Here is a 17,342-nt window from a genome sequence, read left to right on the forward strand (position 1 = left end):
CCTTTCTGCTTCAACACAGAGCTGCCTTTCATTTTTCCTCACAGTTTATTTACCTTGTTACTCACTATTCTCTCACCACAGACAGAATCTCACGTGTGTACAGCTACTCCCCCCCCCCACCACACACACACACACACACACACACACACACACACACACACACACACACACACAAACATTTATTACTGACCAGTGACTGCATTTGCCACTTAACCCACACGTTCTGTCGCCATCATTCCTTTAGGCACTGACAGTCTCTTCTTTTTAGTTTTCTATTTTAACCTTCTTTCCTTCTTTACCAAATGTTTTTCATCACTCTACGTCTGTGCATTTTTTCCTTCTACCTTCACCCGGCGCCACTTTCCATTTCTCCATCCTTCCCTTCTTCTGCTGTAACTTTTCTCCTTTGCACTCCTCCAGATTTCCTGAGGTAGCATTGTCTGAAATTTATTATTATTTTTTTTGTTGTTGTTGGGGGCTTTAAAACTCTCCTTTTCCTCCCTCCCTGCCCCTGCCCTCTCTTCCTCTTGGCTGGGTCTGGAATGTCCCACACGTGGCAAGCCTAAACTGCCGCACCCCTCCAGTCCGGTACCCTGCAGTGGAGGGTAGCGAGAGAGAGGGAAAGTGTGGCTCTATTTAAAGTCTTGAATAGAAAAAAAAAGAGCAGAAGCAGGGAAAGCTCGTTGTGTTTGAGTCAGGCAGGATCAGAGTGCAGGAGGCATCATCCCCCAAACCTGCCTCCCTCCACTCCCTCTCTCCTCCTGGATCTTTACTATCTCGTTTTCAGGCGTGTCCAGTGTCCACCGGTGGTCATGCGGCTCTCCATGCCGGTCAGCGTGGTCGGTGCCGAGTGGTCACTCCACTAGTGCTGTGTGTTTGTGGATGACATGTTGCTGGTGATGGTGGGAGGAAGGGGCGGAGCGCGCCGTGTTCTGTGCTCACTGCTGCTCACAGTCCCGGTCCTGTCGCTGTGTGCAGGACGGTTCGCCTAGGCCGCAGCGGAGTGGACGACATCAAACGCCACCCCTTCTTCAAGAACGACCAGTGGACGTTTGACAACATCAGAGAAAGTGAGTGCAGGTCTTTGAATATTGCAGCTTTAACCTCTTTCCATCTCTGGTGATGTGTGACTTTTTTCTTCTCTTGTTGCCATTCCTCTACTCCTTATCACCACCAGCCTCATTCTTCTACAGATCTGTCACACTTCAGCTTTTATTCCTTGAGCCTCCATATATGGTGCACATGCTCGACATATGCTCCCTGCTCATATCTGACATTGTCAAGACTGGATGCTGCACAGGATGCGCAAAACCTGCAGGATGACCAGCCGCATATGGATTTTGCTCTAGAAGTATAGAATAAAGATAATTCATTTTATGTGTTTTGTTGAGATTGCAGTTTAAATATGAGAAAATGTCATGTACCTACACCCTGCAGTGGATGAAACATTGCACACAATGACAAAACTGAAAGTAGGAATATTTTGTGTTAAATTTGTCCAAATACTATAAGATACCAATTAAGATGAGGTTAAAATAATGATAGTCAAAATAATAATAATAATAATAATAATAATAATAGTTGCATATCACAGTATGATATAAAGAGATTTTTAAAGTCACATCAGCTGACAATTCATAATTGTAACAATGTGATGCTGTTACATTACTCCAAAACAACTTGGGATTTTAATATTTTATCGTCTTTGTGGTTTTGCAAACTGGAACAACACAGAAAGAAAAGAAAATGATTTAGCTGTTTTCATTGAAATTGATTATTGCACATCATGGCTCGAGGATCAGGTCAGACGTCATTTAGGTAGGAACGACAGAAGGAAAAAAAATGGATTATGGAAAGGAAATATATCTCGGGAATATGAACAGGACCTCTGTCTGTATCTAATTGCATACAGGCTCTTTTTTTTTCTTTCTTTTCCTTCCGTCTCTCGGCTTCACCTGGCTCCGATTAAGGCAACAGACAGAACTTCTGATCAGAGCCTGGCAGTCTGGAACACGAGACCACTACGCTGCCGCTGCTGTGCTGCTCCACTCTCTTCATGTTTGCACATGCATGTCCTCCTCCACACACGCACGCACGCACGCACGCACGCACGCACGCACACACAGAACAGGCCCGTCCCACTCTGGCATCCCACAGAGCCGCATGTAGTTGTGTCTGTTTAGAGATGACATGACTCCCCGCTGTGTGTGGCTGTGACTCGGGGGCGTTATTTTTTGCGCTCTGTGCAAGATGCTGCATGTTGCCTTCAGATGTATCGAGCTTATTATGCAATGGGACTTGTTGATGGCAGAGGAGAAGGCACCCACCGGGGATGGATGGGATGGGAGGCAGCGCCCCCCCGTAGCGGCGGGCGGGGCCGGCTGTGCGGCCTGTGTGGACTGGTCTAATGAGAGGGGGCGCCCCGGGTTTGGAGGGTTCGCTCCCGCTCTCTCACTCTCACTGTGGCCTCGGCTGCCTGTCATTAGCCGCCCGCTATCAGAGAGCATTCTGGGAAGTCGTGCCACAAGGGCCTCCATGGAGCATTCTGTGTCTCTTTCTGTCTGACCGCAGTTTCGCTTTTTCTATTTCTTTTTTTCTTCTCTGCATCTTCTTTTTTTTTTATTTCCCCCTCATTTGTTTCATTCCTGTGCCCGATCTCTCCCCGTACCTCCTCAACCATCCTTGAGTCACATTTGTCAAGTTGAGGGTTGGTTCTTGACTGAAATGTAATGAGCTCTTTGCTCAGATCCAGAATTGCCTTGGTCTGGGAAGTCGATCCATAATGGCTCCTAATTAGAACCTATTTATAGGCTAAAGGACCGGCGGAGCTCTATCTGATTGGCCTTTTGACACTTCTCGTCTGCCAGTCGTGCAGACTTTTAAAAGTGCGCCTGCTCGTTGTGAGAGGAGGGCAAGAGGGAGCAGACTCGCCCGGCGTGTTCAGGCCCTCGTTTTTTGAAAGGCACTGTGTGTGGGGCACAAAGCGAGCACTGTGCGGGGAGAAGGAGTGGTGTCCGGCTCACGCCAACCTGCAGAAAGCTCACACACTTTCTACAAGCAGCGCCAAAAGGTTGGCAAAGAGAAACGCCCCAGAAAAAAAAAATAGATTCTCACTATGAAGAGATTGTTGAAGAACTTTACATTTGAATTCCTTCAGCGCCATCGATAGTCACAGTTAATATAAAACATAATCTTTCTCTTTCCTCAACCCCTCCTGGTGTTGCACCTCCTCCTCGCCCCCTTTCGCTCAATGACTTTCTCTCTCTCTCTCTCTCTTCCTCTCTCGGCTTCTGTCGTCCAGCTGTGGCCCCAGTTGTGCCAGAGCTGAACAGTGACATAGACACCACTAACTTTGACGACATACAGGAAGATAAAGGAGATGCTGAGACCTTTACTCCACCCAGAGCCTTTGTGGGCAACCAGCTGCCATTTGTCGGCTTCACTTACTTCAAGGAGGACCAGTGAGTATTTGTCTTTCATATTTCATTTGAGCTGTGTGGGTGTGTGTGTGTGTGTGTGTGTGTTTTGGATCCAGCAAACTATTCGTTTGATATATATTTATTCTTATATTTTTTAAGCATTATTGGGATTTTCTGCAGATTGTCACTCGAGCAAAATGTCACGCTCCTTTTCTGGAATATTTTACAAGGGCCTGTGGACTCAGCAAAGACGGCTTCACACCCGTACCTTTAATTCAGACCACTCAGACACTGTATGCCTGTTTGAGCTCCACACTGCGGCCTTGTTCCGACAGCCCCTTTAAATGCCCCCTTAGCTTATGATGAAGTCGAGTTTCTAAGCCCTGGTCTCAATGAGGAGGAGAATTTGTTTTAAAAAAGCAACACCTATGTGTTGGATTCATGATCTTCCAGTGCTTCAGTCATCAATGGTTTAACCTACAGGAGTGTGTTTACATTTCAGTCTTATTCTAATCAATCTGAAGGTTCATATAGTAAGTATTTATTCTTTTGCATGAAGCTCAGAGTCAAGGTAAATGCTTCCTAAGACACGAGACAGACATGAATACATATCGGGCAGCCAATCCTTTAAAAAGGCCTTTCCCTGATTTTAAATACACTACACCTTTACCTTTCATGTTAGAGTGAAGGTCTTTTTCGAAAGCATCCTAAATTTTTTCAGCAATATGTGTCCTTTGGTTACCGCTTAAGGAAGCAACTGGTCTCCCAGTGGTGGTAAAATGGCTTCAGATTCTGTTCTTCATTGTGCAGTTATGTGGCAGAGGCGCGTAATGATTCCCAGAGATGGTTGCCCACCATTACAAGTCCACCATCGATGGTGAACAGTTGGCAGCAGCCAGTGTGGGTTGGAGGGGTTTCTCTCTAGGTAAACCCATCCAGATGTAAGAGGAGGCCGCGAAAGTTCTTCAGGACTTTTTCCACAGTTCAGACTTTCGCTCTCCAGGCATGAGCTTATGTTTTTTGTTTTTTTGTCAGTACGAGTTCTTCCTAAAAGGGGTAGCCATACAGTGATGCAATACATTCCACATGACGGATGAACATTCAGCTCCGGCTTGACAACCCATCTGATATTATGGATGTTGGTTGGGTACTTTTTTTTGGAGAAATTTGGACCCGTGGACAGTGTTGGATGTTTCGAGGGCTGGAAAACCACCTCAGGTGGCCTCTGTCACCGACACTCATGGCTCTCCCCTGTCGCCCCGCTCTCAGGCTGCTGAAGGGAAGCAACGGCGGCTCAGTGGAGGACATAGAGGACTGTAAGGAGAACTCTGAGGATAAGGAATATTGCTCCGAGAGTAAGAAAGAGGTGGGTTTCTCCGTGTGTGTGTGTGTGTGTGTGTGTGATCTAAATAGGAGAGATAAGAGCCATGAATTAAGAGATGGAAAAATTTGCACTGGATGATATTTTTTCTCGCCTTTTCTCTGAGCAGCTGCAGAAAAAGCTTCATCAGCTGGAGGAGCAGCTCGACCATGAGATGCAGGCCAAAGATGAGCTGGACCACAAGTGCAAGTACAGTTGGACACTTATTAACGCACGCTAACACCGTTTACTGTACAAACTCAAAGGTTCATAGTAAAGCATCCACAGCCATTAATCACCACAACTCTAGGTTCAAGTTTCCCTAATTGTCAAGTAATTAGTAACTGTCACGTTTATACCCGGCACTTAAAAGGTGGTGCTTGTAGAATGTTTATTTTTTCTCACAACCCAATTCATTATGTGACATTGGTCTCATTACTATAACTGAAAAAAAACAGGCCATTTCTGAGGAGATCTGAAGCCGGCGGCAGGGAACTACATGTTGTGTGTTGTTCATTTGATGAGGCAGGAAATCTGCGTGATTGCCATATAAAACAGGGGGAATGGCGTTCTCTGAGTTTCCGTGTAAAAAGAATGGAAAAGAAAATCACTTCCGACATGTTCCATCAGTGAAGGAACACTGGTGTCTGGTGTTTGTCGACAATGGTCCATTAGTCGGATTTGATTGGGGGAAATTGGGTTTGTGGAAATTTGGAGTACGCGGTCTTTAAATTTGCATATAAATGAAGAAATACTGAAGCATGTACATAGTGATTATAACAGAACTTAATTCTGTGAACTCAAGAGTATAAGTCTGTACTAAAACTGTCTCTTTTTTTCCCCCAGAAATGCAACCAACCGTTTAGACAAGCTGGTGAAAGAATTAGATAAGGAGGTAAGCGCCGAAGGAGAATTGGAATTAGATTTCACATTTCAACCAGGTACCTGACATACGATAAAGTAGGGCCTGGGTTCATTGCGCTCACGTTTGTTCGCCGATCCCTCTCTGATCTGATTTAGATGAATAGCAGGCAGAAAGTCGAGGCCTCGCTGAGGCAGCTGGAGAGAGAGCGAGCCCTGCTGCAGCACCAGAGCGCGGAGAACCTGCGCAAGGTGGAGATGGAGTCGGACAGGAAGCGCGGCCTGGAGAATGAATGTGAGGACTTTGGGGCGGGGAAACTCTATCATACTGTCCATGCATCCATTAGCTCTACCGCTTTTCCTTTGAGGGCCGCTGGGCTGGCAGGAGCCAACCACTGTTCCGTCGTGCCGCCGCTCTATCTAACTATTATGCTTGAAACGCTCGGATAAGCTCAAAAAATTTATTTCTAACATACAGAGCTTCAGTTGTTCTCATTATATTTTACCTGCGAAATTGATCTGTTAAAATTCATATGACTTAACTCGATAAAACTCAGGGACACGTCCACAGCCCCATCTGTGTATTGATATATATATATATATATATATATATATATATATATATATATATATATATGCAGGTTATCTTTGTGTGGATCATGGTACTCGAGGTTGCAGAAATACATAAAGCATTAGCTCTTATTTTTCTGCATTTATTCATCAGTGAACAACCTGAGGGATCAGCTGGAAGATCTTCGGAAGAGGAACCAGAATTCCCAGATATCCAGCGAGAACAACATCCAACTGCAGAAACAGGTGAGGGGGGGAAGCAATTTTCACTGTACTTTTAACACAACTTTCATACTTATGCAAATCAAACATGCTAATTTCATAATCCATATTCAAGCAAGCAACTGTGACTGCTGTTTTCATTCTTCTTCTTTTCTTTCCACTAATTAAATCTCTTCTTTTTTCTTCTGCTGCACTGACCCAGTTTTGCCTTCAGGGTGGAGGGGGAAAAAAAGTTTCATCTTGTCCGTTTCTCATCTGCAGCTCGAGGAGGCCAACGCCGTGCTTCAGGCGGAGCAGGAGGCGGCGGCGCGGCTGAAGAGGAGTCAGGCAGAGGTGCAGAAACAGGCTCAGAGCCTGGAGGTCAGCCTCAGGGAGATGCAGGAGAAGTGCAGCCAGATGGAAAACGGCAAGATGGAGCTGGAGAAGCAGCTGATTGGGCTGCAGGCCGAGCTGGAGAAGGAGAGGAGGGACCTGAACGTCAGGACGGAAACGATTACCGACCTCCAGGGTGAGACGCGCTCGTCCATCACGCTTTGACCGTCATCCATCACACCACTCTCAGTTGTAGCAACAGTGGCCACTGTTTAGCAAAAGGTATATATATATGATGGAGGTAAAAATCCTTTCATCGTTTAACTTCAAGAAAATTGATGAAGCTGAAGTCGATAATCAGGCAGCCGGAGTCCGTGGATGTCTTCATTCAGGCACCCGATGCATTGAGGAGACTTTCAGATGGACACACGTCACAGGCAGTGGCATCCCAAAATCTGCCCCTGTCCCAGTCGTGTACATGTACAGTATGCCTACATGCGCCTCAGCTCCCTAAGCACTTTCTGATAACTCGCAGTCAAACTATTGGCTGTCATCACAAGGCGACAGCGACCTCGGGAAGAGAAGACATTCACAGCCTCAGTCAGCGGGGCAGAACATTTCTCTAACAACGACCACTTAAAAAACAACAAGTCAAGCTTTACTTGAAAGCCTTTTAAATTGCAAAAACGTTAATGTGTCTGTTGAAAACGTTGCGAGGTTAACAACGTTAGAATTCACCAGTGGAAAAGGTTAATTTGCTGCCATAAGCGCGGGCAACCAAACTGTGATTTATTTATTTTTTTATTCGAGGCGAGAGCAGTAAACATCTCCTCAGTATCAGGGAAAAGGACATTACACAACTCTGAGCCGGAGGCTGGGCGGGGGTATTAGATGTGAATCAGTTTTGTTGGACCAGGCCTTGGGAAATGACTGATCATGGGTGGAAACATCTGTTCACTGGGCTGAGGGAGCAAGAGGCTGTAAAAGCCAAAGCCGGACCAAAGCCAGCAGCACTTGTGAGACGACGTTTGGAAACTCAAACGCGCTCGGTCCACGCAGACGGGTCAGGGGGGGAAGTATCGAAACAACGGCGCTGCCTGTTTGCTGTGATGGCTCATGTTTTTGTGGGGGGGTGGGGGGGGGGGGTTTCCTAGAAGAAATCTCCAGGTGGGTGGAGTTAGTCGAAAGGAAAATGAACATTAAGCTCAGTGATTTTCATGTATTTTAAGGCAACTGGCAGCAGCTCTGTGTAATGTCTCACTTTAGAACTTTGAAGCTGAATAATTCATGAAGTTTTTGCAGCCGGGTCATATACTGTATTTTCTGAGTCTGTCAGTGAGAGAAGCACCATGACAGATCTCACAAATCCTCCCCAGGACGTATCTCTGGTCTGGAGGAAGAGGTGAAAGAGTTGAAGTCGTCGCTCTCCAGGGTCCAGTCTGAGAAGAAGCAGCTACAAGAGAAGTTCAATGACCTCGAGAAGGTTGGTTGTCATTTTTTAATTGGTGGTTTCCAGTGTGAATAGAGAGTTTGGCTCTGGAGGTATTCCTCTGGAAAACCAACATTTGACATTTCTAGCTCATGTACATTTTCCTTTGGCCGATGTCATACAATAAGTTCAATGAATATAAACCGATTATGAAAAACCTAACATATTCCCTTCTGACTCTAGGAAAAGAGCAACCAAGAGATCGACCTGACGTTCAAGCTGAAGTCGCTGCAGCAGAGTCTGGAGCAGGAGGAGGCCGAGCACAAGGCCACCAAAGCCAAGCTGGCCGACAAGAACAAGATCTATCAGTCAATCGAGGAGGCAAAGTCTGAGGCCTTTAAAGGTGAGCGAGCGAGCAGGAGGGCAAATACAAACTCCACGATAGATGCAGGACAGAACAAGCCAGATATTGAGATAATAAAAAACAAAGAAGGTGGAAGTTGCTATGAGTCCTGATGGACGGAAAGTGGCTTCAGCAATTCAGGAAGGCAGAAATGAAACAGCCATTGGAAAAAGGTGAAGGTCAGATGGATCGTTTGAAAGCGATCCGAAAGAAAACTATAACAGGCCGACCTTCGGGTGTAGTGCTCTGATTGTCGCTGCCATTTATCTGTTCGCTCCATCCGGGCTCAAGGAAAGGCAAACATTGTTTTATCAATACTGCATCGAGTGCCGCATAGATCCCCCCCAACCCCTCCTGTTGGTTTTCCCTTGTAATCTTCCTTTTGGTTCCAGAGGTGGAGTGCACCCTGCACGAGGAGCGCAGCTTGAAGCTGCAGGTGGAGGGCAAAATGCTGCAGCTGGAGAGGGACCACTCCATGCTGGACTGCGACTACAAGCAGGCGCAGCACAGACTGGATGAGATGCAGGCACAGAAGGAGAAACTCTCTGAACAGGTGCGTACAACGAGGAATCCATCGCGACAGTTAGGTCCCCCCATATGTGTCAATCAGTGCCCCCCCCCCCCCCCCCCCCCCCAACTGAAAAAGAAATCTTTGTTTGTGCAGGTGAAGAGCTTGAGCTTGCGTCTGGAGCAGGAGATCCACAAGCGAAGTCTGAGCCAGAGCGAGCTGAAGATGCAGAACCAGCAGGTGTCGGTGCTCCGCTCCTCGGAGAAGCAGCTCAAGCAGGAGGTCAACCACCTGCTGGACATGAAGCAGATCCTGGAGAAACAGAACCAGGAGCTGCGCAGGTCAAGCACGCACGCACGCACGCACGCACACAGTTAATGTGGGGAGTCTTAATTTATCACATCTGATTTGAGCGAGGCGCCCTGGCTCCGGTCATGAGTTGGCTCAGAGCGATGAGTGAGTGACAGGCCTTTTTTTTGGTGCCGTTTCAGGGAGAAGCACGAGGCCGACAGCCAGCTGAAGGAACTGAAGGACCAGTTGGAGACAGAGCAATATTTCACAGTAATTCTTACCAGTATAATTTTTTTTGTCAACTGTCTGCGAACAGCAGAAGCAGCCAAATATTGCAGTATTTTTTCGGCATGACTTGGAAAGAGAGGTCATATTTCATTAGTGGGTTTTTCACCCTTCAGTCTAACTCCTCATACATACCTACAGTGATATTACACTGACTGAATCCTTTTTTAAATTTATTTTCTCCGCCAAGACCCTTTACAAGACACAGATCCGTGAGCTGAAGGACGAGTGTGACGAGAGAAATAAGATGTGCAATCAGGCACAACATCGACTGGCAGAATTTCTGGAGGAGAGGTAACGGATTACTGTTCAGTTTTTTTACCACCATCTTAATCCACTCCAGTAACGTTAAAGCGAGAAACACTGAAAAGACCTGAATCGTATTGGAAACGAAAGAATCGAGCCAACGTGTCTGATTTGATTTGATCAAATTGTGTCACGGACAACAAATACACAGACCACACCCTAACCCCCTGGAGATTTAATCCAATATTTGAAGACAGAAATATTAAATAAAATAGCAAGTAACTCAAACAAGATTGTTGTGCCTAAAATGGAAGAACTGAAAACTCACATATGCTGACAGTACAGTGTTAAATGTCACTTACAAGGAGGACCTTCCAAATTATTGTTATTTGGCCTCTGTGAATTCCTCTCACTGCCAAAAAACAGGATATGACCTTTAACTGAAGTTTAACCCGATTGACATCATCCTCAGAAACGCCGTCGCCGCCACAGATTGCTGTGGACTAGTAGTCATCTATGCTGCTGTGTTCAATAACTCTCACTTGGGAAACGCTTTTTAATATTGTGCATCTAGAAAAAGGTCATTACAATACTGATTTATGTCCACAGTATAGTTGTTTTTTTGTAGCTCAAAGATTTCTGCAGCTCTCCAATGAGACAATAATAACAGTCCCTACTCTCGTTCCCCTCAGGGATTCGATGACCGCACAGCTGGAAGCCAGTTTGACCAAGGCGGACTCGGAGCAGCTGGCTCGCTCCATCGCTGAGGAGCAGTACTCCGACCTGGAGAAGGAGAAGATCATGAAGGAGCTGGAGATCAAAGACATGATGGCGAGACACAAGCAGGAGCTCGGCGACAAGGAGTCCACCATCAGCTCGGTGAGATCACAGTTGGCTCTGCCCCGAAACTGTATTTCTGTTGAAATTCAAATTTTATGATCCCAATCATAATCCTGATGGATTTTTTTCCCCCTGGCTACTTTAAGCTACTCTTGTAAAAAAACGAATTGATTTATCCTCTCAGTGTTTCTTATCAAAATGCATTGTGCCCTATGACCCTGTATTTATCATGCGTTTGCTAGTTTACCACCATAGACTGCGTGTAAAAATAAACGTTGACCATGCGGATGTACCTGAAACCTGTATTCTCGCAAATGACCAGCAGAGGGCGACTCCATTGATGCCAAAAAGAAGTGTATTTGCATAGACATTTAGAGTAAAATAGACGATAAAGCACGGTATGCATTGGGTATTGATATGTCTCCAGCTCTGTCGGGCCCAACCCCCTGCTGTTACTTCTGTGTCAAGAACCAAGATGGCGCTCACAGGTGACGTCACTGTGACCGTGATGCCACTTCGTCATAGACTTCTATAGAAACAGACTTCTTTTTGGAACCGGTGAGTCGCCCTCTCCTGGTGATTCCAGAGAATGCAGGCCTCAGGCACTTTAGCATTGGCTTCATTTTCCTTACCCTGGTGACTACGACCATTTTAACACAGTCTATGTTTGCCACATTTCTCTGCACTTTACTGCCACCAACTGTCGATCAGCGTAACAGCCTCCAACGGGCGGCCAGAAAGGAAAAAGATGCAAACAACACAAGGAGCTGCTTTTTACAGAGGGAGTGTTACAATTTGTCAAAAGTTCCACAGGGTTCCTTTTTTAATCAGGTAATAAACAAGTTAATTTCTCCAGCTGGTGGCCCAGATATTTCAAATTCAATAAAACTGAGGACTAGAATCGACAGCCACCTCTTTCCATTTCATTTCATTCCAAATATAGTTTGCTTGCTTACTATTGTTTGCATGGATGAGGCTCACGTCTTTCCCGTCGCCCCTTACAGCTGGAGGAGTCGAATCGCACCCTGACAGTGGACGTAGCCAACCTGGCCAGTGAGAAAGAGGAGCTCAACAACCAGCTCAAAGAAATGCAGCAACGTGAGTGTCATTCTGAGTTAATGAGCACAGGGCAGGTTTTTCTTTTTACAGAAATGACATTTCATTAGGCCCTGGAAAAGCTGTCGTATATCCACATGATTTTATGGGAAGTGATGCGGTAAAAATGTCAACCTCCTCATCAGGAAAGAGGTCATTGTCTGTAGAATGAGCAAGTAAACTCGCGGTAAGTACAAATGTACGCGAACCCTGAAATGATTGCCTGCTCTGCTATTTATACAGAACTCCAGAAAACCAAGGAGGAGGAGAAGCAGATGAACTCGGTCAAACTGTCCTTTGAAAAGCTGCTGCAGAATGAAAGGACGCTAAAAATTCAGGTGCGTGTCTGGGCGCCTACACAAGTCTAGAAATACTTTCTATACTTTCATTTTTTTTCCACAGACAAACTGTTATGTCACAATATTTTCTGTGAAGATTAATTTTCAGCCACAGGCTTGTGTTGAACGCAAAGTTAAAAAAAAAAAAATCCATCTTGCAACCACATTGATGTTCCTGCGTTCGGTCGGAAACTTATATTTATCATAGACAGATCTTTGTCAAGCTTTGTGTTGCCGCCCTCAGGCTGTCAACAAGCTGGCGGAGGTGATGAACAGGAGGGAGACGATGCGGGGAGGCGGCCGGAGCATCGACACCGGGGTGCACAGGAAGGAGAAGGAGAACAGGAAGCTGCAGCTGGAGCTGAGAACGGAGAAGGAGAAGCTCAACAGCACCATCATCAAATACCAGAGAGAGATGACGGATATGCAGGCGGTCAGTACTCCGCAATCCTGATCATGTAGCGACCTGCAGGTGGAGATGCTGTCAGAGACAAATTAATCACTTTTTCAGGACTTTAAAGAAGTGTAGGAGGAGCATTTTGAAAAGAATATCCGACCCTTTATCCCTTTAATGACATATCGATGTGTCCACCAGTGAATAGAGAAAGTTCCTGAAGTGCTCGTGTCTGTCCTTCAGCTCATAGCAGAGGAGAACCAGGTGCGCCTGGAGCTCCAGATGGCGTTGGACAGCAAGGACAGCGACATCGAGCAGCTCCGATGCCAGATCACCTCCCTGAGCGTTCACTCCCTGGACTCCACCAGCATCAGCAGTGGCAACGACCTGGACGTGGGCGACGGATATCCAGGTAGACGCTCGATCACCGTCACATTGGATCCGGAACCCACATGTCACTGTCGCCCGGTTCCCGCGAGCAGAACCACCTCTGCGCGCACTCTCCGCATTCCTCTTCCTCTGCCGTCTTCCTGGAATTCCTGCCGTTTCCCTTGTTTTCACTTTGAGTCTCTTTGTCTTCCAGGCCGATTGTGTTTGACCTTTTCCCCTTTATCCTTCTTCCTTCCCCCCCCTTTTCCCTCCTCTCTCATCTCTGTCCAACTTCTCTCTTTGGGGTCGGACGCAGTGCGCATTACTCAATCCCACACCTCCGAATCAATGTCCTTCAGCTACCAGCGCACGCACAAATCCGTCTGCATCGACACCCGCCCTAACCTTCACTCGGCCCGTCCTCTCTTTGACTCTGACTCTGAGGATGAAGGAGAATATGACAGGCCGTTGGAGCAGGGCCGCCGTCCCCTGGCCCTCGCCTACGAGCAGCCCTCCGAGTCTGAACCTGCAGGTGATCCTGCATGGAGGTTTAAGCCATGGGGTGGGGATGGAAATTCAACGGGAAAAAAAAAACGGCCGTTGACCTAACAGTGTTTTATAACAGGGGTTCCCAAACCTTTCCACGTATCAGCGCGAGAGACTGACTTCCCCCCGTTATCCCTTTGAGATGTTTGAAGTATATAAAAGATGTCGATTCGAGCTATTTTTTTTTTTTTGTATTAAACAATTTTGTTTTTGAATTTTATTTCACTTGTTGAAATAAGCCACTTGTTGAAATAAGCCGTACGGACCCCCTGATTTGGGAACCACTGTTTCATAGCGTTATTCCAACCAATCAAAGTGTTTTTCAGCTTTCTCATCCTCATTCGCTCAGTTTGAAAGAAAATGACTCTAACCCCCGGTTCAACCCTCGCAAAAAGTTGCAGCTAATCCCTCCGCTGTGTTGACTCTGTGTCCGCTGCTGTAATCCCCCTCAGTGTTCACCGGACACGAGGGTACTCACGGCTCGATCCTGCCCTGCTTTGTTGAAATGTATTCCGCTGTGAAAGATGTGAGAGATTGTGTGGATTTATTGTCTTGTACTGAATGTTGGTATTTACGTTCACGCCTGCTTTATTTGCCAAGATGATTCCTCAGAATCCTCGTAGCTCCCTCTAAAAAAAAAAAAAAAAAAAATCCTCTGTTCGTGTTTGTTAAAAAACCAAAGAGCAGGACTTCCTGTCTCTTGCCCTTTTGGTTTTCCTCCCTGAGTGATGTCACCAAATCTTTAAAAATGTCAAGGTGTTCTTTTTAAGTGCTCCGCATGATTAAAGGCTGTTCTCCTCTTTGTGTTAACATCTTCCTGTTGTTGTTTTTCTCCCCTCCTCTGCAAACCAGATGCCAGGCTGGAGGGTTGGATTGCACTTCCTACAAAGAACACAAAGCGGTTTGGCTGGGACAAAAAAGTAATGTATCCACCATTATTTCTTGTATCTACAGATTTGTTTTCTTAGTAATTACCCCCCGCCTCTAACATTTTTGGCTGCTGTTTTCCTTTTCTCTCCTTCAGTATGTAGTGGTGAGCAGTAAAAAGATTCTGTTCTATAACAGCGAGCTGGACCGAGAGCAGGCCAACCCTTTCATGACCCTGGACATTGAGTGAGTCATTGAAACCACAGAGTTGATGTATTACATCTATTACCCAAGATTAATTATAATAATAATGATGATGAGGTACTTTTATGTTCGAGGTTTTAAACAGTAGTGGCAGAGTGCTTCACCACATAATATGATGAGGTTTGTGTCAAAACCTGCCCCCACATTCATTTTTGCAGATTCTGTGTAACCCTGCTAAGAAACAAACAAGCCAATCAGCCGTCAAACAAACAGACGGGGATTAAAAAACATAACCTCCATTGGCAGAATAACTCAAATGAAACTGTGTAATAAAAGATAAACCAACAATAATAAGATGAAATACAGAGTAAAAACCAAAGACAGACTTAGGATAGAAGGAGTAGAATGGATTAAAAAGTGGGATAAGCAAAAGTATAATTTGAGAAATACTTAAACTAATATAACTCTCTTTATATGTTTTGCCATTTGAAATCATCGTCCGAAGTTATGAAAATGTAAAACACTAGTTGCACTTATTATCCCGGCTGAGCTCACCCTCCCTCCCTCTCTCTCCCTCCCACAGTAAGCTGTTTCATGTCCGACCTGTCACTCACACTGATGTATACCGTGCGGATGCCAAAGAAATTCCAAGGATATTCCAGGTAATAATCTGGGACCCTCGTCGTTCCCTTCTCGTTCTGCCCCTCCCCCCCTCCCTTTCACAGACTGTCTGTACAAACCAGGTAAATAAAAACCTCGGTTAATAAATTGATTGATGATGCATCTATTATGAAATTGCATTTCCCTCTCTCTCCAGATCCTGTACGCCAACGAAGGTGAGAGCAAGCGGGAGCAGGAGGTCGTAGTGGAGCCCACGCCGTTCGGCGACCGCCCCTCCTACATCAGCCACAAGGGCCACGAGTTCATCCTCACGCTCTACCACTTCCCGTCCAGCTGCGAGGCCTGCACCCGGCCGCTGTGGCACGTCTTCAAGCCGCCGCCCGCCCTCGAGTGCCGCCGCTGCCACACCAAGTGCCACAAGGACCACCTGGACAGAAAGGAGGAGGTCATCGTGCCCTGCAAGGGTCAGTGCTCTCGGTCAAGTGTTGGTGAAGGACGTGTTTCGTTTGGAATTCAGACTATAAAAACACATTATAATAGATTTGTATTGAGGGCTTAAATAATAAATATGTATGCAATAGTATATACGTGAGTGACCAAAAAAACAACAACTCTTTGTTCATTGAAACCAATTCAATTGTAAAAGTTACCATTTGTATTTTTGGCTTTTATGTTCGACCAGAGAAAATGTTCAATAATATCTTCAATAACATAAATCGTTAATAAATCAGGAAATCAGGTTTATAAAGAATACAGAGAATCATGGCTAATATAATTAGTACGTTCTTTGCCCTTTTCTCTTGATATACACAATTTATTATTTTGCAAATCTAAGAGAGACGTTAACATTAGAAGATTCAATGATGTATCAGAAAACATACAACTGGATCTTTTACCGGATCCTTCTTTAAATTCCACTTAACATCCAGGGTATTTCAAAACTGTACATGGTAGACCACATTTAGAAACAAAAACAAAAATTGTTTATTAATCATATTTACAGCTGTGTTTTTGTTTTGTTTTCTAATCTGTTATTTGGTGTCAGATTGAACTTGATATTAGACTGAATATTTGAAACACCTCGCAGTGTCCTGGCGTCCAGTTCACCACCACCACACTGTGCAGCCTGAAGTTGCACTGCACAATAAAGCCCACGCATGAAACCCAATATCTGTTTTCTTTCTGACAGTGAACTACGACATGTCGACTGCCAAAGAGCTGCTTCTGCTGAGCAACTCTCAGGAGGAGCAGCAGCGCTGGGTCAGCCACCTCCTCAAACGCATCCCGAGGAAACACCCGACAATGAGTCCCCCCTCTGCCGCGCAGAACAACCCTCCCGAGGCGACGTCGCGCTCCTCCCCGCGGATCTCGCCGCGGCCCTCGCCCAGGGGTTCGCCTCACCTGTCGTCCCACCGCGGAGCCATAAAGATCCAGCCCAGCAGACAGCAGCAGCAGTCAGGGAAGACCAGGTAAGGACGCACACGTATTAACTGTAGAACTGCAGTGATCAGTGTCCTTTTGCAGCAGGAAATATAATTTTTTTTTTAAATCAGAGAGAATCTTACAAGGAGAAATCTGTATCTTTCAGCAAAAATAAAAAATAATGAACGAGGCGTTGTCAAATGTGCAAAATTGAGGACACACGATAGGCAAATTAACATGCTCATGACGACATCGTGTCGTATTTGCATTCTGTCTGCCGTCAGCCAGTATAAGTTCTCTCATCTTTTTGCAAATCAGCTCATCAAGACATTTAACGGACGTTGTGGAGCCGGCGAAGTCTGTTTAAAAATGCCTTGTTCAGCTGATTCAGACGCTTGTGCGGCCCACGCACAGCTCCTCTGGGCAATGTCAAAAAAAGGTCAGGGGTTGCACTGTATGCGCGAGAGCAACTTTTTGCTCTCGCGCTGCACACCGCCTCCGTCCGGGTACCCAACTGCTGATCTGTCTCTCTGACGACTCGGCCGAAGAGAGCAGACGCAGAGAGAGGTGAGCATGTCCCTCGCAGGGCAATATTGGCAACCTAAAGGGGTTCATTAATAGAAAACGCCAATTCATTTCGAAAGAGCAACAGTCAAATGGTATGACTTCAGTCGGTCCCGCTGCACTCGACTGGCCAATCACAAACTCAACTCTATCACATAAGGACATTTTCCTGAAAG

General features: G+C 45.9%; 1 protein-coding gene across 3 annotated transcripts in view; it reads left to right on the forward strand.

Annotated features, from left to right (window-relative positions):
- Positions 1-17,342, forward strand: part of LOC118290327 (rho-associated protein kinase 2) — a 30,949-nt gene that overhangs the window by 10,830 nt on the left and 2,777 nt on the right. For 2 of the 3 annotated variants that reach the window (XM_035617920.2, XM_035617921.2), the window contains exons 8-32: positions 979-1,070; positions 3,302-3,461; positions 4,689-4,785; positions 4,910-4,989; positions 5,626-5,674; positions 5,800-5,935; positions 6,365-6,456; positions 6,694-6,940; positions 8,121-8,227; positions 8,417-8,576; positions 8,969-9,129; positions 9,241-9,425; positions 9,576-9,645; positions 9,851-9,954; positions 10,599-10,785; positions 11,751-11,844; positions 12,085-12,179; positions 12,424-12,612; positions 12,817-12,985; positions 13,259-13,474; positions 14,341-14,408; positions 14,513-14,601; positions 15,143-15,221; positions 15,377-15,644; positions 16,370-16,649. In XM_035617920.2, coding sequence (XP_035473813.1) covers positions 979-1,070; positions 3,302-3,461; positions 4,689-4,785; positions 4,910-4,989; positions 5,626-5,674; positions 5,800-5,935; positions 6,365-6,456; positions 6,694-6,940; positions 8,121-8,227; positions 8,417-8,576; positions 8,969-9,129; positions 9,241-9,425; positions 9,576-9,645; positions 9,851-9,954; positions 10,599-10,785; positions 11,751-11,844; positions 12,085-12,179; positions 12,424-12,612; positions 12,817-12,985; positions 13,259-13,474; positions 14,341-14,408; positions 14,513-14,601; positions 15,143-15,221; positions 15,377-15,644; positions 16,370-16,649 — 3,474 coding nt within the window. The remainder of the gene's footprint in view (positions 1-978; positions 1,071-3,301; positions 3,462-4,688; positions 4,786-4,909; positions 4,990-5,625; positions 5,675-5,799; positions 5,936-6,364; positions 6,457-6,693; positions 6,941-8,120; positions 8,228-8,416; positions 8,577-8,968; positions 9,130-9,240; positions 9,426-9,575; positions 9,646-9,850; positions 9,955-10,598; positions 10,786-11,750; positions 11,845-12,084; positions 12,180-12,423; positions 12,613-12,816; positions 12,986-13,258; positions 13,475-14,340; positions 14,409-14,512; positions 14,602-15,142; positions 15,222-15,376; positions 15,645-16,369; positions 16,650-17,342) is intronic. The other variant, XM_035617922.2, reaches the window with a different exon arrangement.

Source organism: Scophthalmus maximus, chromosome 18 (genome assembly GCF_022379125.1).
Source record: "Scophthalmus maximus strain ysfricsl-2021 chromosome 18, ASM2237912v1, whole genome shotgun sequence".
In the NCBI taxonomy this organism is placed as follows: Eukaryota; Metazoa; Chordata; class Actinopteri; order Pleuronectiformes; family Scophthalmidae; genus Scophthalmus; species Scophthalmus maximus.